This window comes from Stenella coeruleoalba (assembly GCF_951394435.1).
Source record: "Stenella coeruleoalba genome assembly, chromosome: 10".
Classification (NCBI taxonomy): Eukaryota; Metazoa; Chordata; class Mammalia; order Artiodactyla; family Delphinidae; genus Stenella; species Stenella coeruleoalba.
In genome coordinates this window covers 22,281,859-22,309,854 of record NC_137156.1, presented here as the reverse complement: position 1 = coordinate 22,309,854, position 27,996 = coordinate 22,281,859, and the positions used below count along the sequence as shown (strand labels likewise).

At 52.2% G+C, this 27,996-nt stretch overlaps 1 protein-coding gene across 1 annotated transcript; it reads left to right on the top strand.

Moving 5' to 3' along the window:
• The first annotated feature begins 17 nt into the window (after positions 1-17).
• GABBR1 (gamma-aminobutyric acid type B receptor subunit 1) lies at positions 18-27,347 on the top strand. The gene is made up of 22 exons (XM_079933345.1): positions 18-49; positions 491-584; positions 1,262-1,465; positions 3,816-3,836; positions 5,314-5,474; positions 8,819-8,953; positions 9,322-9,492; positions 10,550-10,651; positions 11,230-11,295; positions 11,739-11,930; positions 16,898-17,140; positions 17,765-17,828; positions 19,096-19,173; positions 20,529-20,679; positions 21,166-21,298; positions 22,606-22,722; positions 22,819-22,926; positions 23,337-23,430; positions 24,077-24,204; positions 24,781-24,909; positions 25,112-25,255; positions 25,950-27,347. Exons 2-22 carry the CDS (start codon positions 491-493, stop codon positions 26,121-26,123), a joined length of 2,709 nt encoding a protein of 902 aa, XP_079789471.1. The 5' UTR covers positions 18-49; the 3' UTR covers positions 26,124-27,347.
• Positions 27,348-27,996: the final 649 nt, after the last annotated feature.

The following is a 27,996-nucleotide window of genomic DNA, read 5'->3' as shown; positions in this document are numbered from 1 at the left end:
TGGGGCCTTGAGGCCCGGGAGAGCCGGGGAGCTGGGCCGGAGCGCCGAGGTAAGAGCCAGGGCCCGGGGGAGGCAGTGCTTGGAGAGGGGCGCGCGGGGAGGGCCGAGCCGGGGGTCTGGGGGCCGCGGGAGAAGAGGAGCGGCGGGGAAGGAACCGGGAGCGGCGAGGCGGCCGATCCGGGGAGCGTGGGGAAGCCGGGCTCCGGCGAGCCGCGGGGGCCGGGGGAGAGGAGGTGGTGAGAGGTGGAGTCCCGGGAGGGTGGGGGGGGCCGAGGGAGGCAGGAGGAGGGTGGGGACAGGCTCTCTCTCCTCCTCTCCCCCCACCCCGCGCCGGGCTCCGCCCCCGCCTCCTCCACGGGGCGCTTTTCGGGTCCCCGGGCTGAGCCGGGTCGGAGCCCGGGAGGCGACCGGAGGGAGGCCGGGCCGCCTCTCGGGTCCGGGCCAGCGCCGGCGGGGCTCGGTCCGGTCCTCACGGCCGCCTCTCACTCAGATGCTGCTGCTGCTGCTGCTGCTGCCGCTGGCGCCACTCTTCCTCCGCCCCCCGGGCGCGGGCGGGGCGCAGACCCCCAACGCCACCTCGGAAGGTGCACCCTTCTCCGGCGACCTCGGGCACCCCTCCACTCCACTCCCCCTTTCCTCACATCCCCTCTACTATCCCGTCGGCCCTACGTAGCATCCCGGCCTGGCAGCCCCGTCTCCTCGGCCCCACTTTACTACTCCTGACCTCTTTTCCATCACCCCGCATTATTACCCAGCACCCGTTTCTCTGGCCCCCGGTTACCACACTAGGCCCCCTTCCTGTGACCCCGCATTATTCCCTCAACCCCGCCCCTCTTTCTGGGCCCCCCATTGCTACCTCAGTTCCGCCTTTTCCTTGGTCCCACCTTGCTGCCCAGGTGGCCTTGTAAGACCCCCCCCCCATGCTAATTCAACTCAGATTCTCCTTTAGCCTTTCTTCGCAAACTCACTCGCATAGCATACCCTTTCACGATTTCTTAGTTACTTTTCTCCATTACCCCAACCAGCACCCTTCCCTTCCCACTTGTGAGCTCCTTGACCCTGCCTCATTCCGCTGTGTCCTTCCGCCCAGGGTCTGTACCCCTCCCCACTCTCACCCTCTCGCACCTCATCCCATCCCCTTTGTCCTCCACCTGCCCGTTGACCACGCCCTACCCTCCCCTGCCTCCCGCTGCTGACTCTGCCTTTTCCTTTTTCCCCACCATCCCTCTCTTTCCGCCTGCCTCTGGACTCACCCCCTCAGGTTGCCAGATCATACACCCGCCCTGGGAAGGGGGCATCAGGTACAGGGGCCTGACTCGAGACCAGGTGAAGGCTATCAACTTCCTGCCCGTGGACTATGAGATTGAGTATGTGTGCCGGGGGGAGCGCGAGGTCGTGGGGCCCAAGGTCCGCAAGTGCCTGGCCAACGGCTCCTGGACAGATATGGACACACCCAGCCGCTGTGGTGAGTAGCCTCTCAAAGCCCCTCTCCTCTTCAAGCGAATTCTTCTTCCTGTCTCAAACTTAGCATCATTGCTTGCAAGTCAGCACTTTAAATCCATTGTAACTAAATTCACAAGTACATTTATTGAACAACTACTACGTAAGAGGGGCTTTGCTGTGTGCAGTTGCAGGCAGCAAAGTTAGCAGCCTGCACATTTTATTTCATCCTCCCTTCATTAGGCCACTGCCCATTTGAGAAAATAACTTGGTTATTCATCTTGTGAGTTAGTCTCTTTGAGGATTATTAGTGGCAGATTATGCAAAAATATTCTAAAATGATTTCATCACATTTTCGAATACTTGTCTCCAACGGAGAGACCATATACCCCCAAACTAAAACCCAGTTTAACGTGAGTATAAGCCAACGATAATAAGGCAAATCTGACTGTGCATCTAAAGTTACATACATCCACACATTTCAAAGCCAAAGAACCGCCCACTGTAGCTGACTCTGAAGAGGTCCCATTTTATGTGCTTATAGCTCCATCTTGGGTTCCTAGGATGGAAATGCTTTTTCTTTTTCTTTTCTTTTTTTCTTTTTCTTTTTTTTGGAATGTGTGGATGCTTACAGGGTTAAGGGAGGAGTGGCAGCTAGAGAAGCTAATCCTTTTAACACCTGATTTCCTGCAGAGTAGGATGCTTGTGGACCCAAACTCAAATCTGAGCCCCCTCCCTGCTCCCTAGGGGGAAGGAGTCTTCTCCAACTCGCCTGTCTCTATTTTCCTGTCTCCACAGTCCGAATCTGCTCCAAGTCTTATTTGACCCTGGAAAATGGGAAGGTTTTCCTGACGGGTGGGGACCTCCCAGCTCTGGACGGAGCCCGGGTGGATTTCCGGTGTGACTCCGACTTCCATCTGGTGGGCAGCTCCCGGAGCATCTGTAGTCAGGGCCAGTGGAGCACCCCCAAGCCCCACTGCCAGGGTGAGGGGAACAGCTGCCTGCATGCAGCAGATGAGGACGCTTGTCAGAGGATGGGAGTGGGGTGGGAATGGATGGTGGGGAAAAATAGGGTGCTATACAAAATGGGGGGCATGGGGGAGGCAGAGGTGAATGCTTAACACTTTCCTCCATCCACCTGCCTCAAACTTGCTGCTGCAGTCCCCCGTGTCCACTTTATCTATGCTGGGGGCTTCCTTCCTTTACCTTTCTCTTTTTTAATATCTTCCCCGTGCTCCCAATCCTTGGGTCTCACATTTTCTCCTTTCCTGTGAATCTCTCCCTCCATCACCCTTCTTAAGGTTTAACTACTCCAGTTTTCCCCGGCCTCAGTTCCTTTCTCGAAACTTAGAACTTTCTATGCATAACCTTCTTCTAGAATTGATCCCTCTCCCTTCATTATATACCTGAATTATTGTAAAGACTCAGCAATAAATCATATATCATATTTAGAAAAATCGATAATATTGAAAAGGCTATCCGGGGTGGAAAATTATCAGGGTAAAAATTTAAAAGACTTAAAAGTGGGGGCAGAATTGTCAGAGTATTAAGGACTACCGAGGGATGGGGTGGGAAGAGGACAGTCCTTTTCTATACCTCCTGGACAACCTCCATCATTCCCCAAGGGAATCCGTCTTGTGTCCACCACCTCCTTTTTTTCCATCTAGTTCTGCAAACTTCCCCCTTTCCCGGGCACCCAGATTCTCCCTCTGCAGTCTTCTCTCCTGGGATGCAGGCATACTTCATGCTTCCTCTACCTTTGTAGACACTCTGCCTTTCAAGATCCTTGGACCTGGCTTTCCTCACTAATTATTCTGCTTGTAGTTTACCATTCCATTCTGGAAAGTGGGACTCCCAGCCAGGGGTGGATTTACTAAGAAGCTAATGAAGTTTAAGCTCCAGGGTTCCTCACTTATACAGGCCTCTTCTTGTGCTCGAATAATGTAGAAGGTTCTAATAATGTGTTCACATGGTCATAGGTTTTTGTAAAAATTGCAAAAGTAAGATATTTTAACAGCAATAGTTTCAAATCAATTGCATTTGTAATTTTTTCCGCTTAAAGAGAGACCCCCAAATTTTATAACATTTAGGCTCCACAAAACCAGGATCTACCCATGTTTTAGCTGTTGGCACACCTGTCTCAAATTCTGTTGTCCTATGAGAAATAAAAGAAGAAAACCAACAAGTCCTGACCCACAGCCCCACCTTGCTCTTATCCCCAGGCACCTTCCCCTCAGAAACGCAGGCTTCTGCTCCCCCCCCCCCACCCCGGTCTTCTTCGGCATGGACAGGTGTGGGAGGGGGCTGGGGATCAGGCCTGGGAAGCTGGGCACCACTGGTAACTCTTCTCTGATCCCCGTCTTTCCTGCTGCCAGTGAATCGAACGCCACACTCAGGTGAGATCGGAAACCCTCATCGCGTGCACAGCAATCCCCTTACCCTTCACTCTTCGCCCTCCACCCCCAGGGATTCTGCCCCTAGGCTCTGAGTTCTCATCCTTCCCATTCCTCCCCCACCTTCCCTCACCCACCCCAGTACGCGGCTGGCCCTTTCTTTCCCTACCTGTTTCCAGCCTCCAGTCCCGGTTTTCTGCGAGGCTGCGGTCCCTCCCATCTCCCCGCTTGGCTGCACGCCCCTCGGCTCCGCCTCCTCCCAGACTCCGCTTCGGCCTAATGGCAGAGCCCCAGCAGGGGGCGGCAGAGTGCTGGGAGACCCGGAGCTTCCACCTCGTCCTCCCCTGTGGGGTTCCTTCCGACCTTCTCTGGAACCTTTCCCTGCCTGCCCCCTTCCTAGGATTTCACCTGCTGACTCCATCAGCCTGGCCCAGCCATCTCACCCATTGCCAGGCCTCACTCTCCCTCCTTCAGCTCCTCCCCACATCCTTTCCTTCCCTACGCCCTTCCCCTTCTCTTTTATCTCAGTTCCTTCTCCCACCACCCTTTCTCAGCCTCTGTCCACCGAGCCCCGTGTTCCCTTCCTCTACCCCCATCACCTCCCCCTGTACCACGGCCCTCCCTCTTCCCCACCCAGCTCTCCCTCTCTCTCCAAAACCTTTCCCATCGCCCTCTCCCTCACCACCCTCAGTCCTTCACCCCAGCTATTCACACGCCCATTAAGACGCTTAGGCGCCAGCCCCTTTTCTCTCGCGTCCCACTCTCGTCCTCCCCTTCTCCATCGCTCGCCCCTCATGGCTTCAGCCTCCCGCGGCTCCCTCCGCCCACCCCGCCCTCCCGGCACGCCCCTTCGCCTCGTTCCTCCTCCACCAATGTTCCCTTAGGTGGGATCCTTCCCTTCCTCGTCCATCTCTTTCACCCTAGGGGTCGCATCCTCCCTCTCCTCCCCTCCTCTCACACTGGTTCCCACAGCGGCGCTCGCCTCCATCCCCGCCCGCTTCCTCCCTCCCTAACTCTGCCCCCCCACCCCGGCTGCCGCGCGCCGCCCTTGACGTCAGAGCCCCCTCCCAGCCCTGCATCTCCCTCCTCCTCCTCCCCTCGGTCGGTCAGTCAGTCCGCGAGGAGAGTCCGCGGTGGCGGTGGCGGTGGCGGGAGCTAGAGCCGTGGGGGCCGTACGAAGCCAACCCCCCCTGCTTCCCCGAGGCCCTATCCCCCTCCTCCGCACAAAACCAGGAATGGAGGCGCTTCCCCGACATCCCTTCAGCAGCCCTCCCCGGGAGAAGTGTCCCCCCTGAGCTCCTCCTCCTCCCCCAGCAGCCACCCCCGCCCCCTGCCATGGGTCCGGGGCTCCCCTCTCCCCAGCTGGGGTGGCCACTGCCTCTCCTGGTGGTGATGGCGGCGGGGGTGGCTCCGGTGTGGGCCTCCCACTCCCCTCATCTCCCGCGGCCTCACCCGCGGGTCCCCCCGCACCCCTCCTCAGAACGGCGCGCGGTGTACATCGGGGCGCTGTTTCCCATGAGCGGGGGCTGGCCGGGGGGCCAGGCCTGCCAGCCCGCGGTGGAGATGGCGCTGGAGGACGTGAACAGCCGCAGGGACATCCTGCCGGACTATGAGCTCAAGCTCATCCACCACGACAGCAAGGTAGCCCCGGACATGGGAGTGGGTGGGAGGTGGGGGGCAGGGGGCCAGCTGCATGTACCTTAGCGTGAGTCGCTCCTGGGGTTGCCAGGCAGACCCCTCCCATGTGTGACTAGCAGAAGACAGGCTGGGGGTGCGCGAGCTCGGGGAGAGTCTCAAGGGCTGGAGGTTCAAGATGAGGGTCTAGGGGTTCAAGGTGGTTAATCACGCTGCAAGGCTGACCCTTCTGCTCCCGGAGACCCTTGGAAGTGCCGGGGTGGGGGGTGGTTGGAGAAACTGGGGATGGGTTTGGGGTACGAGCTGATCCAGTTCCTCCAGAGAGTAAACTAACCCTGGGATGGGTTGGGGGATGGAGGGAATGAGGCGGGAGCTGGATCTGGGGTTTACATTTACCATGGTAACAAGGTAAATCTTGGCAGCAGGTTGGAGCTGGAAGGAATAGGGACCCAATGAGCAAAATTTGGAGGGACTTGAGCTCTCTAGTTTATTTATCACAACAAACAGCAAGGTAGCTGTGGTCCCTACCTGACTCTTTCTCATCCCTTCATCCCCAGCCCTGTCGCAGATTCCTGGATTGTGGGACTATATGGCATATTGTGGTTGGGGAAGGCTAATGGTCAAGGGATGGGCAGAGGCACTAGGAAAATGGTGGGATTACAGGTCCACACAGGAGCCCCCGCAGAGCATGGGGATGGTGAAGAGTCCGGACGCAAGGAAGAGAAAGAGAACAGGAAAGAATGGCAGTGGGGAAGGGGGACCAGGAGGAGGGCTGGGGACAGCGAGAGACCCTGGGGCATCGTGTGGAACTCGGCTCCTAAGTGTCTTCCCTGCAGCACTGTGGCCTCTGAGATGTGAGAAGGGAAATGGGATGTAGGGTTAGGGGGGTGGGGAAGAGGGAGAGGGGGGAAAGTAAGAAAATTTGGGTCCAGGGGTAGTAGGGGATAGTCCTGCAAGATTCCTTTCCCACCCCTATCCCCTACATGAATGATTGAGAGTATGGGGGAAGGATGTGGCACATGGAAGGAAGGCGATTTGGGACCTCAAATCTATCTTCTCTCATAGGAGGCCCTGGAGACTTAAGGGATTGGGGGAGAGTGAAAGAGCACAGAGGGGAGCCCTTGGTGATCTAACACCTGGGGTGGACTGAGGATTTATATTCGTTCTTTAGAACAGCAATCTACACCTAGATATAGATATGTGAGGAAGGAGCGGGCAGAAGCGGGGTTGAAGATAGGGCGCTTGGGGAGAAGACGGCACAAGGACTCTTAGGGAACTTTGAATCCCTTCTGATGCTTTTACAGTGATTCTCAAACTTCAGTGTACCTAAGCATCCCCAGAGGAGTTTGTTAAAAATACAGGTTCTAAATCCTTGGTCAGGGATGAGTCCCAAGGATCTGCACTTTTTCCAGTCAAAATCCCATGAAGCTAACCCCAGGATGCCTATAGGAAGGGCCGCAGGGCACAGGAAAAGAATTAGTTAGGGTAGGAGAGGCAGGAAGAGAAAGAGGGTCAGATCCCTGGAGGAGTCAAGCTTAGGAGAGCAAGAGAGGTAACTGGCTATGGGGGTTGGGGGGAGTATGGGGAGAGGGACAGGGAGGGATGGGTGCAGGCTTTAGAACAGGGGATTGAAGGGAGCTAGGGGAGCCCTGGGTGTGAGCTCAAACTCATGCACCATGACAGGTGATTCCCTGGAGGTGTTGGGGAGCAGATGGGGACCCAAGAGAAGGGGGGCTGGAAGAGAAAATAGCAGAGGCAGCGAGGGGGAGATGGAAAGGCAGACAAACTGGAAAGTGTCGTTTCCTGCCTGCAAATCCGGATCCTTGCTCCTTGCGAGAGCAGCAGCGGAGGAAGTCTATTGGAGAGGGGGTGAGAATCACGCGGCACAAGGGATGTGCGGTGATGAATAGGGCGTGGAAGGGGAAAGGGGTGTAAGAGAAGGTCGGGAAGGAATGAGGAGACAGGAGAGACACTGGAGTAGCGTACATTGCCCTGTTTGCCTGTATCTTATGTGTTCTTATCTGTCCTCATTGTATCTATTAACCTTCTCTTCAGACAAGAAAGAGGGCCACAGAGGGCCCTTGGGAGAAGCTGGGGGATCTGGCGTGATAGATGCGGGAAGGTGGGACGTGAGAATGGTAAAGATACACAAAGATGCCCAAGTGGGAGGGATGCAGAACCTTCCAAACACGCAGTGGAGCAGACACTGAGCGCTGCCCTTAGCAGGGGTGTGGGTGGGCGGGCAGCAGGGAGCTGGTTCTTTGGGCCAGCCTCCCCTGGCTCCCCCTTCTCCAACTTCCCACCGTGTCCCAAATGTCAGGCCTCAGTGGGAAGCGAGCAGGCCCTAGGGGGCCTTCTTTATTTCCTTCTGCTTGCCCCTCACCCCCATATCACCCTCCCCAGTCCCCTCTGTCTCCTGTCTGTCCCCTCTGCCCTGGCTCCCCACTGGCTTCCATTTCTTCCCCACTTCGTTTGGGGCTCCAGCAGCTTCTGAAATGTCATATTTCAGCAGGAGGGGAACAGGCAGTGGGAGCTCCATGGCTGGCTCTTCCTCCCCTCACTTCCCCTCCTCCCCTCCTCCCCTCCAGCGCCTTGTTTACTTTCCCAGCTCCATTCTTCTCTTTCAGGCACCCCTAAAAGCATCTGGTTTCTTGAGCATCCCATTCTATTTATTCTCCCCAGCTCTTCCCTCATCCTTGTTTCTCCCCACCCCCTTTTGCCCCTGAATGTCTTCTTTTTCTAATGCACCCGTCAAATGTCAGAGCCCAGCAGGAGGACATGGATCTGCTGAGCCAGGACCCCCTGGTGGTCTTGTCCCTGTTCTCTCCTGTTTATTTATCTCTAGCCCTGAAAAAAGAAGAGGGAGAAAAAATAGTAGGTGGGAGAGGGAGTTTGCAGAGGTGAGGGAGGACTCTTCATAATATGGCTTTGAGGAGGCTGTCTGGGGACTTGAGGAAAAATTTATTCATATTCCTGCAGACTCTTTTCTACTCACAGATGTTTGGAGCATAGAAACCTGGGGAAAGGCGGCGGGGTGATGGAGCGAAGGTGGGCTAGGGGATGTCTGAGGATGCGCTGAAAGGAGGGAAGGCAGTGTTTGCATACACACTGATGGGGGGTGTGCAGCAGAGGGTGTGGATAAGGCGCCAGGTGGAAGACAGAGAAGGGTGTTTCACGAATGAGGGGAAAGGAGACTCAGGAAGGAGAAGAAATGGTGATAATGACAAAAGGGTTTCAGCAGAGGGTAGTGGGGGAAGTAACTAGGTTGTTGGGGGAAAGAAAAGAGTAGGTGTTGCAGGGAGGGTAGGAGCCCTGGGGGAGCTTCCCTCATCCCCTCCCTCCTCGTTCAGTGTGACCCAGGCCAAGCCACCAAGTACCTGTACGAGCTGCTCTACAATGACCCTATCAAGATCATCCTCATGCCTGGCTGCAGCTCCGTGTCCACGCTCGTGGCTGAGGCTGCCAGGATGTGGAACCTCATTGTGGTAAGCAAGGCCCTGGGGGCCAGAAGGTGGGGCTGTCCCCTGGGCTGTACTAAAGAGGGCGAGTATTGCAGACCACAGTGGGCCCACTTCCGAGATAGAGTCCTTTGCAGACCTGAGCTAGTTGGCCTCCTAGCAACACTGGCCTGCCAGGGCTGCAGCTGACCTGCTCTCCATCAGAAGGAGTGGAAGTCAGCTCAGTGAAAGGGCACCCTGATGGAGGGGGCTTTTGAGAATCACTTTTCCTTGGGCAGAGGTAGGGAGGCTTGGATAGAGAGAGAGAATCCCAGAGGCGGGGAGGGTTGAAGGAATTCTCGGCAGCTCTTAGTGAGGCCGCCATAAACACGTCACCCTGTCCCCATCTCTCGTAGCTTTCCTATGGCTCCAGTTCACCGGCCCTGTCAAACCGGCAACGCTTTCCTACGTTCTTCCGAACTCATCCATCAGCCACACTCCATAATCCTACCCGGGTGAAACTCTTCGAAAAGTGGGGCTGGAAGAAGATCGCCACCATCCAGCAGACCACTGAGGTCTTCACCTCGGTGAGGAGGCACAGGGTGAAGGGAGCCTTTGCTCAAATCCCAGCACAGAGAGATGTGACACAGGATTCGTTTGGGGGGCAAAGACCTTGATTCTTTATCAAAAGAGAACACATTCCGAGTGGGTTAAGTGCATGTTCTTCCTGTAGCCAGAGGAATGAACAAGTTGAGTTTCTGGGACCCTCTCCAACTTTCTGGTTTTAGGATTTTTTTTTTTTTTCCTGCTTTGAGGCTCTGTCCCGCAGACAGATTCCAAGTGACCCAGTTCTATTAAAGTAGGTTCACTCTAAAGTTGAGGCAAGATAAGGGAGAGAATATGAGATAAGAACCTATGGAAGTAGTAGATTCCAGAGGCACTCAAGGGGAGGTGGTGGGCGTGTGTGAAGGGAAGAGAGGGAATAGAGAGGGAGGACGGAGGGAGAAGGAGAGAAGAGAGAAGAAAGAGGCAGACAGACGCGTGCATGTACATGGTCTGGTAATTGATTCAGAGATGCGGACATGCAAGGAGAGGTGGAGGGGAAGAGGGAGACTTGTGGGGGAAGAAAGGAAACACCTGGCTCTGTACCCAGAGAAGACAGTCTGCTCCCTCTCTTTAGTTCTGTTCTTTGGGTCCTCTATTCACTCTCATGTTCAGTGGCTCTTTAATCCTCCCCCAACCTTCTCTCAGTGACTCAGGACATTCTCTGAGCCTTTGTCTGTCTGCCCACTTGCCTCTTGAGGTTGACATCATCCTGCCTGTACTAGACCCTGCCTTGTCTTTTCTGGTTCCTCTCTTTTCCTTTCCCCCATTTTGGCTGTCAGGTAGGAGTGGGGTGATGGGGTGACTTCCCTGGGCACAGATCCTCAGGAGGGGCTCACCAAGCACCTTCCCAGCTGGAAGCTACATCCTAAGACTCCAGATGCTTTCCTTCGAACTCTCCCCACCGGGGACAGGGCTGTTGAAGGGAGGTTCAGAACGGCTCTTCCTTTGCTCTGAGAACGCAGCCCCCTGTACTACCTCCGGTCTTTACTCCTTTGTGCACCCTGTGTCTTTTCTATTTGCTCCTCATCGCCACCCAAGACTCTGGACGACCTGGAGGAACGGGTAAAGGAGGCTGGAATCGAGATTACTTTCCGTCAGAGTTTCTTCTCAGATCCAGCTGTGCCCGTCAAAAACCTTAAGGTGGGATGGCAGGGGGTGATGGGCCCAGCCTGCAAGGGTCTGGGTGGGGAAAACAGTGGTGGGTTGGAAAGGAGAGTCACGCAGGGACAGGTTTTGTTTTTTGTTTTTTTTTGGTATTGAGGTATAATTGACATATGACATTGCGTAAGTTTAAGAAGTACAATGTGTTGGAACCTCCCCGGAGGTTCAGGGGTTAAGACTCCGCGCTTCCAGTGCTCCCACTGCAGGGGGCGTGGTTTTGATCCCTGGTCAGGGAACTAAGGTCCCACAAGATCCCACATGCCTGCACGGCCAAAAAGAAAAAAGTACAATGTGTTGATTTGGTACATTAATCTATTGCAGTTTATTACCGCTGTAGCATTAGCTAACACCTGCATCATGTCACATAATTTCGATTCTGTGAGGCAGTAGCATCTCCTGGGGAAGTTTAGCTCCATCTTCTGGCTGACATTTATCTACTACCCATTGAACAGAACCCTGCACTAAGCACTCTGGGACAGGAAATCAAAGCTGTGAAAGTGCTTGGCTTAGTCCCCTCCGGCGTCCCTCAGAAGCTCTGTTCTCTCTCCATTCTGTAGCGCCAAGACGCCCGGATCATCGTGGGACTTTTCTATGAGACCGAAGCCCGGAAAGTTTTTTGTGAGGTGGAGTTGGAATCTGAGGATGGAGGGGCACTGGGTGGGCTCTTTGCCTTGGGTGTCTCCTGGGATCTCCCCTCTGCATCTCTGAACGAATAATCGGAGGTGAGGATTAATACGAAATCCCTGTCTGTTGGCTCTGACTCCACACCTTGTCTTCTCACACATGTGACACTCTCTCCAGGTCTTATTTTCCTATCGCTTTGTGTTTCTGGAGGAGCCTGTGAATCCCATCTTCCCTGTCTGGCTGGAAAAGACCACTTAAAAATAGAGGCTGGGGAGGCACTTAGAAGGAGGAGGAGTCCAGCCTTCCCTACTACCCCCAGACTTGTAGATTTCTTGTTTCAATTCTCTGTTCTTCTCTGAATCTGAAGAGGCTGCATAGTGTCAAGTGAGATAAGACAAAGAAACAAAACAAAGACCCAGCCCCCCTCCTCCTCCGCATTCAGGTGTACAAGGAGCGGCTCTTCGGGAAGAAGTACGTCTGGTTCCTCATCGGGTGGTATGCCGACAATTGGTTCAAGATCTATGACCCGTCCATCAACTGCACAGTGGACGAGATGACCGAGGCGGTGGAGGGCCACATCACCACTGAGATTGTCATGCTGAACCCTGCCAACACCCGCAGCATTTCCAACATGGTGAGTGTGTGAGGACTTGGAAGCTGGCACCTGGGCAGATGGAGGGGACTGAAGGGGTCTCTTAGGTGAGGGGAGCAGGTATGGAGTTTGGAGGTCTAGGAAGGCAAGGGGCCTCTGCCTACCCAGAACTTGTTTGCATCGTGTTTCCTGTGGATTCCACCTCTGCTGTGACTTCCTTGGGCAGAAAAGAGAGAGTTATGAGAGTGGTGTGTTCAGTGGGCCCCTGATGAGTTGCAGAGCTGTTACCATGGAAATAAGGAGCAGTCGGCAAGAAGTCAAATGAGGGAGAGGCGTTAATGACAATATAGATGCTGTATCTGCAAGCACACCTTTATAGGAGCGCTGTTCCTGGGCAAAAATTCGTTTTATTTTCTTGGTGACTTCAGAGCACTTTAGAGTTGCTTAATATTCACTCCTGACTGATACTCAATTAGCTTGGCTTCTGATGCTTTTTTAATGATTCTCTTTTAGAATTTTAGAAGTAGAGGGACTTTTGAAATCAGTTAGCTCCAGATAGCTGGTTAGTGACAGACCTGGAGCTAAAAGACACACTCTCTGGTGTGGGAATCAACCTACAGGTGAGGGGCACAAGTGAGTAGGGTGTGGTGTGGCGGGGAGACCGCTTTCTTGCTCTGCACTGCATCTTAAAGAGTACGAGAATCTTGGGTGAGCTTGATAAGGGCAACCTATGTGTCTGCTTATTATTCCAAGTGTAGCCCCAGGTCTGGAATACCTGCTTTGGAGAGCATGCTAGGGGTGAGTGAATGACTGTAAAGCCACCCTAATATCTTATTTGTTAAAAGTTGTAGTAATAATCACTTTTATGTAGTAAACCAGGAGCTTAGATCCATGATTTCAGTGATCTTCATTGCAATACTCTGATGTAGACTTTCATTTCCATTTTATAGACCAGGAAATTGAGACTCAGAGAGGTTAAGTGATTTATTGCAGGTCACCAGCTACTGAGTGGTGAAGCTGGAATTGAATTCTAGTTGAATCTAACTCCAAACCCTCTGCTCTATCACCTCCCATGGAAAACCCTGAAGTCTCACTAACAAGCTTGTTATCAGCTAACACTGTTTAGCAGATGACAGTTTTTGAGCAAGGGAGAAATAAAATCCAGGAATTTTATTCTGCAGTGGATTGTGATGGAAAGGTCAGTTGCCACAGGTACTCTGATCATGGATACTGTCCTGGGACATTTCCAAGGGATCTTGGTTGAAAAATACGATGGAAAAATTCTGCAAGATCACTTCCCTGTAGAGCACCTGAGAAGTGAGTTGTCCTCGAGAACCTGTGAAGGTAGAGGAGCTGGTAATCAAAGCCAGAAAGGCTTGTTGGTACCCTGAGCCCAGGACCTGCCAATAGTGGCTTCTGCCCCATAGCAGGGAACTAGAGGAGCTCCTGATAGGACACAAGGATTTGGTTGGGGGTATAGGGGGACTTCTGGGCTTTTGAACAGGATGAGCTGGAGGGTCTCTTTCTGGCTCTTCATCTCTAGAGAAAGATGGTGTCTGCCTTTGAGGTCTAGAGCTACTGCTAGGCCTGCTCAGTAGCCTAAAATGCCAGGTGAAGAGGCCAAGATTTTTCAGAGGGTAGATGCCATCTTAACAATTGACTAGAGAAGAGGTTGTAGATGAATCAAATAGGATCAAGAGAAGTGGACCAGAAGCAAGGGTCGAGTCTATGGCCCAGAGCCAAGGAGATTTAGAAAAGAAGCAGAGTTGCCTTCACTCTGTAAGGATGGCCTTATGTTTAGATCAGTAGTTCTCAAACTTTAGCTTCTGTCAGAACCACAACTGGGCTCTTCCCTTGGAAGTTCTGATTCAGTGGGTCTGGGGTGGGGACAGGGACTTCACATTTCAACGGGCTCCCTGGGGATGTAGATGCTACTGGTCTGGGGAACACACTTTGGGGACTCTTAGGGCGGTGGTTTTCAATCAGAGGTTGCAATGTTTAGGGACAATTTTGGTTGTCACAACTGGTATCTAATGAGTAGGCCAGGAATGCTTCTAATCAACCTACAATGCATAGGATCGTCCCTACAACAAAAGGTTATCCTGCTCAAAATGCCAGTAGTGCAGAGGTTGAGAAACTCTGGTTTAGAGAAAGCGTTTTTAGGATATGGGAGAGTGGATTAGAGTGGTTTTGGAGAAAAGTAGCTGTGGGTTGGAGCTGTACTAGAGATCAGGTACGAGGCAGCACACCTGGGGGTGAGATTGTCAGCAGATTCTGATTGGGATAGAGGTCCCGTCAGACCTGGGTATGATAGAAAATAAAACTCTACCTCAGGATACACATTTTAGATCACCGTTGGGCACCTATTCTCATGCAGAGAGACAGCCAGACAGGGCTGTTAAAAATTTAGGGTCGTAAATTTGTACTTGGTCATTTCACTAATTTCTATGGGTTGCAGAATTTGTGTTGTTCAGTTTTCCTTAAGCCGCCTTGTAACATTTGCATTTGAAAATTTACAACCATCTTTGCTGACCCAAAGGGGAGAGATTTTTTGGTAATTTTAGTCATGGGTGGGGACAGTGGTGCCCCCAGTGGCCAAGTGTGTTAGTGGTGGTGACCTGGAGCCAGCAGAGAGTATGAGGATCCGGGCAGGGGACGGCGACACGCGGAGCAGATGATTCTCTTCCCATCTGGGTGATTTTCGGATGCAGTGTTTACTTTGAACTGAAGGTCGGATGGACTTGGAGGCTGAAGCATGACTCAGAAAGTCTCGGGCTATCCGCTGTCTGTCAACGGGTGCTCTCGGAGAGAGACATTTCAGCTTACAGAGACAGTGTAGGGTAGTTGGAAGAGTATGGACTTTGAATGGGTTTGAATCCCAGCTCTTCCACGTACTAGCAGTATAACTTCAGGCAAGTGAAACTGTTCTGTGTCTTAGTCTCCTTATCCCTTTCTAAAATGGACATATAATAGTATTTACCTCATTGGATTATTTGAGAATTTAGTAAGTTGATATATGTAAGGCCAATATAAATGTTAGCTATTGTTATGATTAACATTATTCTGTTTAAGGAGTGGTGATATTAATGAAACATTTCAACAAAAGAATTAAGAGGACTTGGAGATTTCAAAGAGTCTAAGGTGATTCTAAGGTTTCAATCTTATAAACTGGGGAGTGTTGGAAAAATAGAGCTTATTCTTAGATACTTATAATTTCAGGTTATTGATTATATAGTTACAAATGGCTTAGAGACAGTTGGAGATTCAGGACTTGAAATACTGAGCTGGAATTATAGATTTCAATGTTAGTAACAAAAATGAAGTTGAAAGAGAAAATGTAACTTACTTTATACCCAGCATTTTATACATGTTGTTATTTCATCCTTATAATGACTCTTCAAGGTAGTTAATATTATTCCCATTTTAAAGCTGAATAACTGCATAGTGAGGTTTAATAACTTGTTTCAGATTATATAGCAGGTAGGGGGCTTAGTTAGAATTAGAAGCCATCCTTCCATTTATCCATCCAATGGACATTTTTCTTAAAGACAATTTTTTGGAAGCAGATTAAGTTCACAGCACCATTGAGAGGAAAGTACAGAGATTTCCTGTCTGCTCCCTGCTTCACTCATTGATAGCTTCCCCCAACAGAGTGGTTATAGCTGATGAACCTACGGTGATATATCATTGACACTGAAAGTCCATTGCTTACATGAGGGCTCACTTGGTGTTGTACATTGGGTGGGTTTGGATAAATGTATAATGACATGTACCCACCAAACAGAGCATTTTCACTGCCCTAATCTATAGACACTTATTATTTGTCCAGAGTGGGCTGGGCATAGCGCTGGATGCTGAGGTTTAAGAGCAGAATGGAACCTGGTCCTGTCCTCAAGGGGAGTAGAGCCCAAGCCAGACAGGCCTGCCTGTCTTCAAAGCCCAGGCTGCTTCCACTGCACCACACTGCCCGTCCTTTGCATTTCCCACTCCCCCGTGTCTCCAGAAAGTTGAATAGAAGGAAAAGTGGGCAGGGCACCAGGAACAAAGATTTGTATGTATTCTTCATTCATCTATTCATTTCTTCATTAGAGTATGTTTGTATATTAATAAATTCCAAATCTAAACAGAGTTGTGTAATGCCCCTGTGTATTACCTGTGCCATGCCAAGAGGTGGCCACTGAACCTTTCCTCGTACAGTTTCTGGGAGATAAAGAAGGGCAGAAGTGATTTTCCCCATTATATGGAAGACATTTCCAAAAACTGAAGCAATTTACTTACAGTCATTTAGCTAAACAATGTTACTGCCAAGTATAGAAATTCAGGTCTCTTGATCCATTTCATGACAGAGCTAAAGGAGCTATTATTCTTTTTAGCTTTCTTGGAAAAAAAAGACGGAGGGTTGGGAAGGGTGTGGGTAAGGATTGAATAATTGACTTCAAATGTGTGAAGGGTGTTCCTGCAGTCCCAAGTCTTCTGAAAACCCTCCAAGAGACAGTGAACTGAAAGCACACGAGGTTGGCAGGAAGTTAGCATGCTAAAGAAAAATCTTCCTGGTTGACAGAGTGAGGAAGGCTGTGGTGTCACCTTTTCCGGGCTCTTTCAGAATTGGAGGAGCTGTTAGTTCCTGCGTCAGCTCTATTGGGAAAGTCTGAAGGCTGACAGAACACCAACGCTGCCACTCGTCACTGGCGTAGCCAGGTCTTTGCTTTGCCCTCTCTGATTTCTATCCTTTGCTGTTCATTATGCAGAGCATCTATTTATTAAACTTCTCTGTTTGCAGTTCTGAGCTAGCAGCTGTGCACACTAAGGCCATCGGACCCAGCTAACTCCTGCTCTAGTCTAGTAGCTTCTGATCTGAGACAGACACGTGGGTATAGTTAAAGATGTTGAATGTACATACTGTCAATCTGACAACATGCACGCAAACCATCCTTTCAAGTCGAAGTGCTGGAGCAGAATCAGAAGCCCACCCCCACTCCAATCCTTTCCTCCTGTTCTTCCCTCCCCAGACGTCCCAGGAGTTTGTGGAGAAACTGACCAAACGACTAAAAAGACACCCTGAGGAGACGGGAGGCTTCCAGGAGGCACCCCTGGCCTATGATGCCATCTGGGCCTTGGCATTGGCCCTGAACAAGACGTCTGGAGGGGGTGGCCGTTCAGGAGTGCGCCTGGAAGACTTCAACTACAACAACCAGACCATAACAGACCAAATCTACCGGGCAATGAACTCCTCGTCCTTCGAGGGTGTTTCCGTGAGTTACAGCAGCCCCTCACTTGCCTCTGTCCTCCCATCCAGAGAGACCCCTCCCAGCTCCTTCTCCCGGAGACATGCGTTCTGTCTTTCTCAGTTACCTCTCTGCAATAATCGGTCTCAGACCAGGGAAGTAGGAGCCCCCAAACCAGAAAGCCCCACGGAAGGCTAGAAGGGAAACGGTATATTCCGTTTCTTTCAACCTCTCCCCTCACTTCTCTTCAGTCCCGATATTTATGAGTCAGATGAAAATTATAGGATTTTAAAAGAGGAAACAGCCTGAAAGATCATCTACTTATTCCTTTTAAAGTGGGGGAAAACAGCGTCCAGAGGGATTTGGTGGCTTTCTCGGGTCACACAGCCAGAAGCCAGGTCCCCTGGTGCTCTATCTGGGGATTTTTCCCATTCAAATCTCCTGGGTGAAGCTTCTTTTCAAAAGAATAATGTTTCTAAAATCTAGGGTATAGGCATCTGGGGTATGTCCTATATGCAGGCAAATGCCATAAATAGAATTCATTCAGAAGCTCGATTACATCAAAAACATAAGGATTCAAAGAGTTCCTGATGTTCTTTTTTGCTCTTGCTTTTATCGCTTTGCCTTCCTCCACATGTTTCTCCCCCTCAGGGCCATGTGGTGTTTGATGCCAGTGGCTCTCGGATGGCGTGGACACTCATCGAGCAGCTACAGGGTGAGCACAGGGGGGTGAGGGAACGGGGAGGTCGGGGGCCAGGCTGGGGCTGGGCTAGGACACCGTCTGGGAGGAGAACACCAGGAGGAGACATCAAAAGATTGCCTTGGCGCCTCCCTACCTCCTGCCCGCTCCTCTAATTGTTTTCATCAAGCTTCTAAATAATAATAATAGTAATAATAATAATAATGATAATAAAAAGCTTAGCTATGGGTGGGTTTCTCTGAGTTGCGGTGATTGTGCATGCAGATTGAAAGCAGCTACTCTCCTTCCCCAGCGGCCCCCACTTTGATTTGAAAGATTTCCCTTCGGTGCTTGAGTTGAGGGGTTCATGACTTGTTAGTGGCACACTCATGGACTCAAGAAAAGCCGAATCTGGGAAACCTGCTATTTTTAAAGGGAATCCATTGCATTTCCTTGATTTGTAAACAATTATTTCTAATTTTTCTGTAGTGCGTATAGCTTGGCTTTTCTAGATGGTATTTTCTTATACCTTGGCGCACTTCACGTATTTGCAAAACTTCTGAATTAGTTTTTCAACTCCACCCCCCTCTCAGCCTCTTAGAGCAGGGCCAAAAGAACCATTTCTTGGCCTCCTGTGAAAAGTTTCTTTCTTTCCTTCCCCCCACCTCCCACACCCTCTCAGATCTTCTTTGTAACCAGGACAAGAGGGAATAGACTTCAGTCATGGTCAAAGGGGTGTGAATTGGCTTTAGAAGGGAGAGTTATGGTAACTGGGGCAGCTCTAGAAATCTTAGGAGTGACTGAATTTCACTTCGTGGCTTTTTAAGAGGCAGATGCAACTTGTCTAAGGAATTAGAAGCCAAGTCAACGGAAGAGAAATTTCTAAAATTAAAATGAAAGCCTCTGGGAAAATAGATCCTGTGATTCTGTCTATCATGAGAGGGGGAATAAACAGAAACACTTGAAAGGTTTAGAAGCCAGAATCACAGTGAGAGACATCTTGCTGAGGTGTGAGCCTGTGGAATGGGTGGCAGACATACTGTACAGCCTTCTTCACTGAAGGGCTTTAAGCATATAAGATATTCTTATTTGTTTGCGTTGCCTTGGAATCCACCCTATAGTGCTTTTAAGTCAGATTGCTGATTCAAGTGACCCCCAGGTCCTCCCAAGTATCCTTCAGGGGCTCAGGTGAAGGGAAAATCAGATACGACCATGGAGAACTACTTTAGGGAAGTGGGAGGTTGAGAATGCCTGGGATCAGCTCTTTACCTACCTGTGGTCCCTCCTATGATCGTCCATCCAGGTGGCAGCTACAAGAAGATTGGCTATTATGACAGCACCAAGGATGACCTTTCCTGGTCCAAAACGGATAAGTGGATTGGTAAGTGGATCCTGTTTATATTTTCCTTCAACCCCTCTGAACAATTCAGAAAAATGGTGTTTGAATGAGGGTGGGGTGGTAGGTGCCATTAGGTTGAAATATGCCGGGAGATGGGCCAGGGGCTGGGTTTCAGAGAAAGGGAATAAAACCACCAAGACGTGGGTAGGGGAGACTGGTGTATTTGGAGAGGGAATAGGCGGTTGGTAGCAATGCACTCTTAAAAATAGTACATTGCTGGGATGACTGGGGATCAGAGGCAGGGGGTGGGAAATGGAAACTCCATTTGGGTTTCCCAGATGTTCTGGTGACTTGAGGTATCTAAACCAGCTACTTTAATCCTAGAGTTGCCTCTTCAGCTTTGATAGGAAAATGGTTGCTTAAACTGTAGGAGAGGCTGCAAAACCTCATTGAATTGTCTTCTGCTAAAATGTGCTTTTTAAAGAGAAAAAGGGAGCAATTATATTCTTTGTGTGCTTGGTGAGCTAAATGATAGGAAATGGGAAGGATACTCGAGGTGGGCGAAAGGAGGTCTCTATTGATCAAACAAAGGTTTGGCATCTTGAGGAGGGAGGGGAGACACAGCCGTGGAAGACAGCTGCCATCTGCCCTGCCCAGCTGAAATCTAGTAGTTCTCAGTACTGCTGGAGTTTGGAAATTTTTTTTATAATTTGAATTTAGGACAGTGTCTGTATTGCTATAAATGCTTCATGGCCTAAATTATGCTTTTTTTTTAAAAAAGCTAAGCAAATTGAAATTAGTCTTTTTTTTTTCCTTTCTTTGAACTCTTTGACAAGTTTGAGCTTCCCTTTAATAATAACTGAAAAACACCATTGGGAATATCACCCTGACAGCAGTAAAATCATGGATCAGTTTTTGAAAAAAATTTCCTCCTGAGGTTAGGAGGCCAGACTCGGTACTTTGAGGGACTTTAGCTTCATGATTCTATGATTGTCTTTTGCAGCTTTCGATTTGAGTTGTAAGAGACCTCATAAAATTTATTTCTCAGTATCCCCTTCTTTCCCCTCTGTTTTCCTTTGCCACAAGAAAGACAGAAAAACACAAAGAACAAACAGTAACGAAAAAAAAAAAGACTCTACAACTTCAGTGATACAGCTCAGCTTCTAGCTCCATCTTCTAGTCTCATTTCTGATTGTTTCCTAAGAGCCCCAGCATCAAAGAGCATTTGACCTGCAGCGGCCCCTATTCAGGGCAGTTAGGGCCTCTTGTCCTCAGAGCTAAGACCTGGGTGCCCATCAGCAGCTTTGTCCTTCTTCCCTTTCTCCCGTCCCACCTTCATCCCTTTGTCCTCCCTCCTTTCTCGTCCCCCTCCCCTCCCCCTCCCCTGTGCCATGCAGGAGGGTCCCCCCCAGCTGACCAGACCTTGGTCATCAAGACGTTCCGCTTCCTGTCACAGAAACTCTTTATCTCCGTATCCGTTCTCTCCAGCCTGGGCATTGTCCTAGCTGTTGTCTGTCTGTCCTTTAACATCTATAACTCCCATGTCCGGTAAGTTTCTCTTCTGACATTTCCCTGTCCTTTCTGCTTCTCCAAGATAACAGTCATTTGCTTGAAGGGAGTGAGAAGGAAACTGTGTAGCTTCTGAGGCTGTGCATCCTTGAGGTTTCCACTCTGAATTATTGCTTTCCCAGTGACCAATGGGAACAAAAAAGGAGAAACCAGCTATAACTCCCATCCTTGCTCCAAAGCAACTAACGGAAAAAAAAAAAAAGCCTTTGGGACCGGGTAGCACAGTGTGCGGCTCTAATAGATTGTGTATGGCGGGGTCCCGTGCAGGAAGCCCTCTGCAGCCCCGCCAAGACCCAGCTGGCTTTGTCTCTCGAGGCTCCGCTGCCTGGTCCAAGCCTGCCTTCCTCTGCCCCCGGCCCTGAGGTTGGGGTCAGGCCCTTGTAGGGCGTTTGGGGAGCTGAGCCTCCCTGGAGAGGAGGGGTAATTCTGCTCTTCTCCCTCTCCCACCCTCTGCCTCTGCCCTAGTTACATCCAGAACTCACAGCCCAACCTGAATAATCTGACTGCTGTGGGCTGCTCTCTGGCGTTAGCTGCCGTCTTCCCCCTCGGGCTGGATGGTTACCACATCGGGAGAAGCCAGTTCCCCTTCGTCTGCCAGGTGAGGAGGGGGTGGCAGGTCCCTTGCAGAGCATGGCTCTCCCGGCCCCTCAGGAGCGCCTTCTGTGATGCGCCATCCCCTGCCTGTCCTTCTCCTTGTCTTTCCCTGACCCTTGTTCCAGTTCCTTCTCCTGGCATCGCCCCTCTGGTCTCTGTCTGGCTCCGTCCCTTCTTTCTGTGCCTCCAGAAGTTTTCATTCTGGAGCTTGCTTGTCAGTTCCCAGGTTGCCATGGCATGTCTTGCAGAGAAGAGGGGGAAGGTATCGAAGGCGAAGGAAGGGGGTCTTGCGCAGAGAACCCTTGGACAATGGTGGGTGGCCTGTCTGTGGCATGGGGGCTGAGAACAAGAACTGGGGACTTCCCGTGGGAGCCTTAGTTGTGGTTCGGAAGGACGGAGGCGGGGGATCTGAACCAACAGCAAGGAGAGCTGGGGGAAGGGACCACTCTCACACAGGGAGGAGGCCTTGTGGGACTCTTGGTATGTGGAAGGTTCTGGGGCTGCTTCAGCAGCAATATTTGTTTGGTTCTCTCTTATGCTGTGGGAAACACCCACCCTTTTCCCTGCCCCTCCTTACTCCTCTCTCCTCTGCCCTGTGCCTGTCCTGACCATGCATCCATGCACACGGCATTCGTGCACACATACACCTACGGTTCCTCAGAGGCTCTCTGTCCCCAGTGAGACCTAATGCAGGGGGAGAGCAGACAGTTAGCTGCAGTGACATATGAGAGGCATCTGCTGTGGGAGCAAAGAGAAAGCAGCTCACTGTCAGAGTAGCCGGGCGGACCTCACCAAAGGCGGCATTTGAATAGTGCAGGATGCAGGGGATTTTGTCAGCTGGAGAAATAAAGGATGGTTACTACAGGAGGAGAGGGAGCATCCTATGGGTAGCAAAGACTCAAGGGTGAGGGCGAGCAAATGAGCAGTTCAGCAGGGCTGGAGCACGGGGCAGGTGAGGGCCTGGGGGGAGATGAGCCTGGGAATTTAGGTGGGACCGTGTTGTGAAAGGCCTCTTGCCACATCTGGAGGTGTTCAGGCTGCAACCTGTAGGCACTGGAGAACAGTCAGAAGTGACTAAAACCCAGTCTTTTAGCACGATCACCCAGGTGGCAAAGTAGCAAAGGTGGATGGGAGGAATTTATGAAAGGTAGGGAGACTCGCCGCCACCCCGCTGCTCCCCTTACCCCTGGCCCCCCTACCGGCTGCATCCCGCCTGCCTTGTCATCTGTCACCTCCTATAGCCTGCCCCATCCTGGCACAGTCCCACCTGTTGCCCCGCCCTGTTCTTTCCTGCCCTCTCTCCTTTCCTAGGCCCGCCTCTGGCTCCTGGGTCTGGGCTTTAGCCTGGGCTATGGCTCCATGTTCACCAAGATCTGGTGGGTCCACACGGTCTTCACAAAGAAGGAGGAAAAGAAGGAGTGGAGGAAGGTGAGCTGCTTCCGATGCCTCGGTCCCTAGCGCCTTGGCTCTCGGGGTTTGGAGGACCCCCACCCCAACACGCCTGTACTCCGTGTGTTCACCCAGACCCTGGAGCCCTGGAAGCTGTATGCCACGGTGGGCCTGCTGGTGGGCATGGACGTCCTCACCCTCGCCATCTGGCAGATCGTGGACCCTTTGCACCGGACCATTGAGGTACCGCTTGGGAGAAGGCCCTGTGGTCAGGAGGCCGAGGGGGGCTCAGTGGTGGAAGGGCCTCCGGCGCTGCGTGTGGTCTTGAGGAGAAGAGCCGCTCGTGGGAGGTGTTTTCCAGCCCAGTGCGTCTCAGCAGCTCTACCTCCTTCCTGGAGGGAGCTGCACCAGAGGCTCTGGATTCCTCTGAAGAAAGGAAGTGGTGGGGAGCTGGCAGGATGTGCAGACTTCAGATATCATGGAAGGTGGGGGAACAAGCACTTTTAAGGTGTTTAGGCAAGTGCTCCTGGGATCTGGCATCAGAATTGAGGATCTCATCAGAAAGAGGGGGCAGAGTTGGGAGTCAGGGATTGAGCAGAGGTGGGAAGGGGAGGATGGCAACCATCTTTCCTGTGGCCCTGTCTCTCCCTTAGACTTTTGCCAAGGAGGAACCGAAGGAAGATATCGACGTGTCTATTTTGCCCCAGCTGGAGCACTGCAGCTCCAAGAAGATGAATACATGGCTTGGTGTGTGGGACGTGGGGGAAGATGCCACTAAGGCAGGGGGTGGGGTGGGGCAGGGACAGTAGCTTTGGAGGGAGAAGTGTCTTTGGAAAAAGGCAGAGAGCTCATGTCCACCCAGTGCGAATGTCCTCCTGTTTGTCATTGCACTAATCTTTTCTGAGAATGGGGACAGCTGGTCTTTTGCGTGAGGAGCTTAGGTCTAACGCAGGGATGAGGCAGAGCTTGTATTCATCAGAGGGATCAGTGATGATGCCTCACCCTCATCTCCAGACCTGACACCATCTCTGTCTGGTCAGCTCCCTGGAGTAAGACCGGGGCTGTGAGGGGTCAGGCCCCCTTTGGCCTTTTTAGCATCCCTCTGGCCTATAAGCACAAATGGCAAACCTACCCTCAGCGTGGAAAGCCGTCTTCCCACCTGGAGAATAAGGGAGTGAGACACTGTGTGAGTGAGGTCGGGCGAGTTGGGTGGACAGTGGGGGCAGCGGACAGGGAGGGGTGTGCTAGGTCAGAATGGGTGGATTGGAGAGGAGGCCCCCTTTTCCTTGTGGGCGACCAGGAGGAGTAGCAGCAGGTAGAGAGCACAGAGAGCAGGGAAGTGAGTGCAGCCTGAAGGTCTGGTCGCCCGCGTGACCCTTTCCTGCCCTCCTAGGCATTTTCTATGGCTACAAGGGGCTCCTGCTGCTGCTGGGTATCTTTCTTGCTTATGAGACCAAGAGTGTGTCCACCGAGAAGATCAACGACCACCGGGCTGTGGGCATGGCCATCTACAATGTGGCGGTGAGCTCCCCAGACCCCTGGCATCGACCCTGGGGACGGACTATAGCAATCCAGGTGGAGTGGCCTGGGATGAATCAGGTGCCAGATGTGGGGTCAGCTGGGTGGAAGTCTTCAAACGTTTTTTAATGTCTCGGATTTGTTAAGCACTTTACAGTCTATAAAGCACACATTAATCTTCATACAGCCACCCAGTGAAGTGGATATTAGCATCCCCACTAGATAGATGAGGAAGCAGAAACAGGTGAAATTAGTTGTCTGTGGTTCACAGGCTGGAATCTGAGTCGAGATTTCCTGCCAGGGATGCCCAGGGACTGGCTCTCGGGGACTCTGATGTGTGTATAGAGGTCCTGGGAGCTCCTGCCTTGAGGGAGGGGTTGACCTAGAGCTGGAGCTGAGCTGGAACAGTTTGTTTGGCATTCTTCTCAATCTAGAGTTGAGGACGATCCTGACTTTGGGTCCTTTTCAAATGGAAACTTCCCCAGGAACCTGTCCCCATAGACTCTCTCCCGGGGAAAGAAGACCTCGGCTCTCGTCTGAGCCGGCAGATCTGCAACCCCAAACATGTTCTGCCCCCAGGTCCTGTGTCTCATCACGGCTCCGGTCACCATGATCCTGTCCAGCCAGCAGGATGCAGCCTTCGCCTTTGCCTCTCTTGCCATAGTTTTCTCCTCGTACATCACCCTGGTTGTGCTCTTCGTGCCCAAGGTGTGGTTCTGGGTGTCCTCCCACCCTCTCCAGCCCGTGTCCCCTCCATGCCTTCGTCGCATGTCCCCTCCTCCCACTTCATCCCTTGTTTCGGGCCCAGCTTGTTCCTCTTGTTTTCGTTCTTTTCAACTGCAAGCCACCGTCAGCTAAGCACTGACACTGTCCCTGCTCAGCCATCCATGCCCCTAACCTCCACCCCCAGATGCGCAGGCTGATCACCCGAGGGGAGTGGCAGTCAGAGGCGCAGGACACCATGAAGACGGGGTCCTCGACCAACAACAACGAGGAGGAGAAGTCCCGGCTGTTGGAGAAGGAGAACCGTGAACTGGAGAAGATCATTGCTGAGGTGTGCGGTGAAGGCAGGGCTGGTGGCGGGTCGGGGAGGCCCATGTCTCAGGTCCGGCTTCTGGAGGCAGAGTCTGAGATCAGCCTTCCGGAGCCTGTGGTTTACCAAGGGAGGGTCTCAGGAGACAAGCGGCCAGGGAGTGAGCGGAGGAGGACGGGGAGGGGGAAAGGGTGGAGCTGGCCTCAGGTAAAATCGGGTGCTGGCCTCGGCAGGGCAGGTGGGGGCGGCTCTGGAGCACAGCTGCACGGTTGGCTTCACCTGCGGAGGAGCCGAGGGGGTGGCCCTGGGCTGGGGGTGGCTGGCTGCAGGCCTTGAGTGTACCCTCCAGTGAGAGGGGTCTGGGCAGGTCCCCAGGGTGTCCACTGTGCCCCCGCTGTAGCTAGAGGCCAGCGCAGTGTCAGGCTGGGGGGTGCTCAAGCTGGGTTGACACTGATCTGTGCTTGAGTTACTGGAAGCTGTGTGCATGGACCTGTGTCCCCTCCCCCCAGCCCCTGTGTCTCCCTGATCTCTTTCCTTCACCTGGTGCCCCACTGTGTTCTTTCGGCTCTCCCTGTTCTTTCCCCCATGCCTCGCGTTACTTTCTTCTGCCAGCCTGCCCCTGCGTCTCCCACACAGTTTCCTCTGCCTGTCTTTCCCTCCCCCAGCCCTTCCTGACTTCCTGTCTCCCACTCGCCCAATTGTTTTCTTCCTCCAGAAAGAGGAGCGAGTCTCTGAACTGCGCCATCAGCTCCAGTCCCGGCAGCAGCTCCGCTCCCGGCGTCACCCTCCGACACCCCCAGACCCCTCGGGGGCCCTGCCCAGGGGGCCCCCTGAGCCCCCCGACCGGCTTAGCTGTGATGGGAGTCGAGTCCACTTGCTTTACAAGTGAGGGCGGTGTAAGGGGAGACAGGCCAATAGGCGGAGGGAGAGGGAGAGGGAGAAGGGGAGGGGGGTTGGGAGGAAGCAGGGGATACCAGCCCCAGGTGGGAAGAACACTACTCCATCCCATCTCTTGTAAATACCTGCCCCTCTGCAAGCCCCGGGGTTTTCTGGGTCTCCAGTACTCCCGGAGCCAGGCCCTGTTCTCTCATTCGTTCGTATGATTTTCTATCTCTACTTCATAACCTAGTTTGTACCTGGCCTGAAGGTTCTCACTCACTGGCTCCTCAGCAGCCTCACTATGTACACCCTCTTCTTTTCCTCTGTCCCGTTGCCACGGCAACCCCACAGCTCCCTTGCCTTTGTGCTCTGCTCCCATCCAGCAGGGGTCTCCCCAGAGTGCTCTCTCTACCCTAACAGGGCCTGGCCATTCCTCGCACCATCCTAATCTCCTTCCAGCCCACTTGCCCCTCCACACATGCACACGTTTTGTTCCTCTTGAATTTTGCTGCTGCAGGGCACTCATTCTTGTTGCCAAGGCTCACATTCTCCTCTCTGCCAGACACACATTCATCCTCCCCTCCCTGCTCGTTCCCACTGCACAGGCTCCTGTGTGCGCACGCGTTTCACACGTGCTTTCTCCACCCTTCCTGTGGCCGCATATGCTCCATTGTATTCCCTTCCCTCATGGCTGTGTGTGCCCCTCTCATGGTCATGGGTGTGTCCTTGTGAGGGCGTGTGTGGGTGGGCGTGTGCCATTTGTTTGGCATGTCTTCCCTGCGTGCACACATCCAAGCTTATCCATGCACTTTCCCTGTGTGCCCTCGTGGTGCCTTGCGTACCCTCTTCTTTCTGCACCTTAAAATCATTCTGTTCTTCTAACAGAGTCGTACACACCCACCCTGGCCACTGTTACGCACTTTTCCCCAATTCATGTTTGGTGTGGCTGCCCACATCCTCTCTTTGTCACACTTGGTTTCCGCTCGCACTCTGCAGCCTCTCCTTTGCGCTCATGGACCACCCTCGGTCCACACTCACAATCGTCCTCTCCCAAGAGTGCTCCCTTTGGTTTTGTGTTTTTCTGGGGGAAAGAAAGGAGAAGAAATGGGGGCAGGTTTGGGGAGCTGCTTCCAGTGGATATTCGGTGAGAATCCTGACCAAAGGAAGGCACCCCTGACTGTTGAGATGGAAGATGGTCCTGTGGGGCGGGAGGTGGCGTCCCTTTTGCACTGTGGTGTCTCTTGGGGAAGGAGCTCCCCAAATCTCAATAAACTAGTGAACGGAGTGACTCAGCACCTTGTTCTTTACTGTGAACAGAGTGGGCTTCAGCCCAGGGAGGGAGGCTCGGGAGACTCCACGTTGATGAAAAGGCACTGCAGTGGAGGGAATGGAAAAAGGTGTTTTATTGATCCATTGAGGGCTTAGCAGGGCAAAGCAGGACACTATTAGGACTGAGATTAGTGAGGGATGACATCAGTGGTTAAAAGTGTGGGCACTGGAGTCTAACTACCCGAGCTTCAGATTCTACCACATGCAAAAAATTTCCTTTATTCTCCAAGTTCTCACTTATGAAGATAAGACTCATCATGATCAGCACCATCTTCATCATCCAGCCCTCCGCAGGGTGGTTGCAAGGACAAGTGCTCACGATGGTTCTTGGCCCATGGAGCATGTTGGGTAAACACTAGCCACTGTTGCTACTGTTTAATGAGTTCTCTGACAGTGATGGGCAGGTGTGGGAGCCTGGAGCATTTGGCTGAACAGATGTGAGGAGTCTTCTTCCTAGGAATTAAGAATAACAAAAAAATATGACTGCTAGGAGGCAGCAGATGAGATGGCCCCTGAGTGCTTCCAGCCTTAAAAGTCTTTGTCTAAGAACTCTG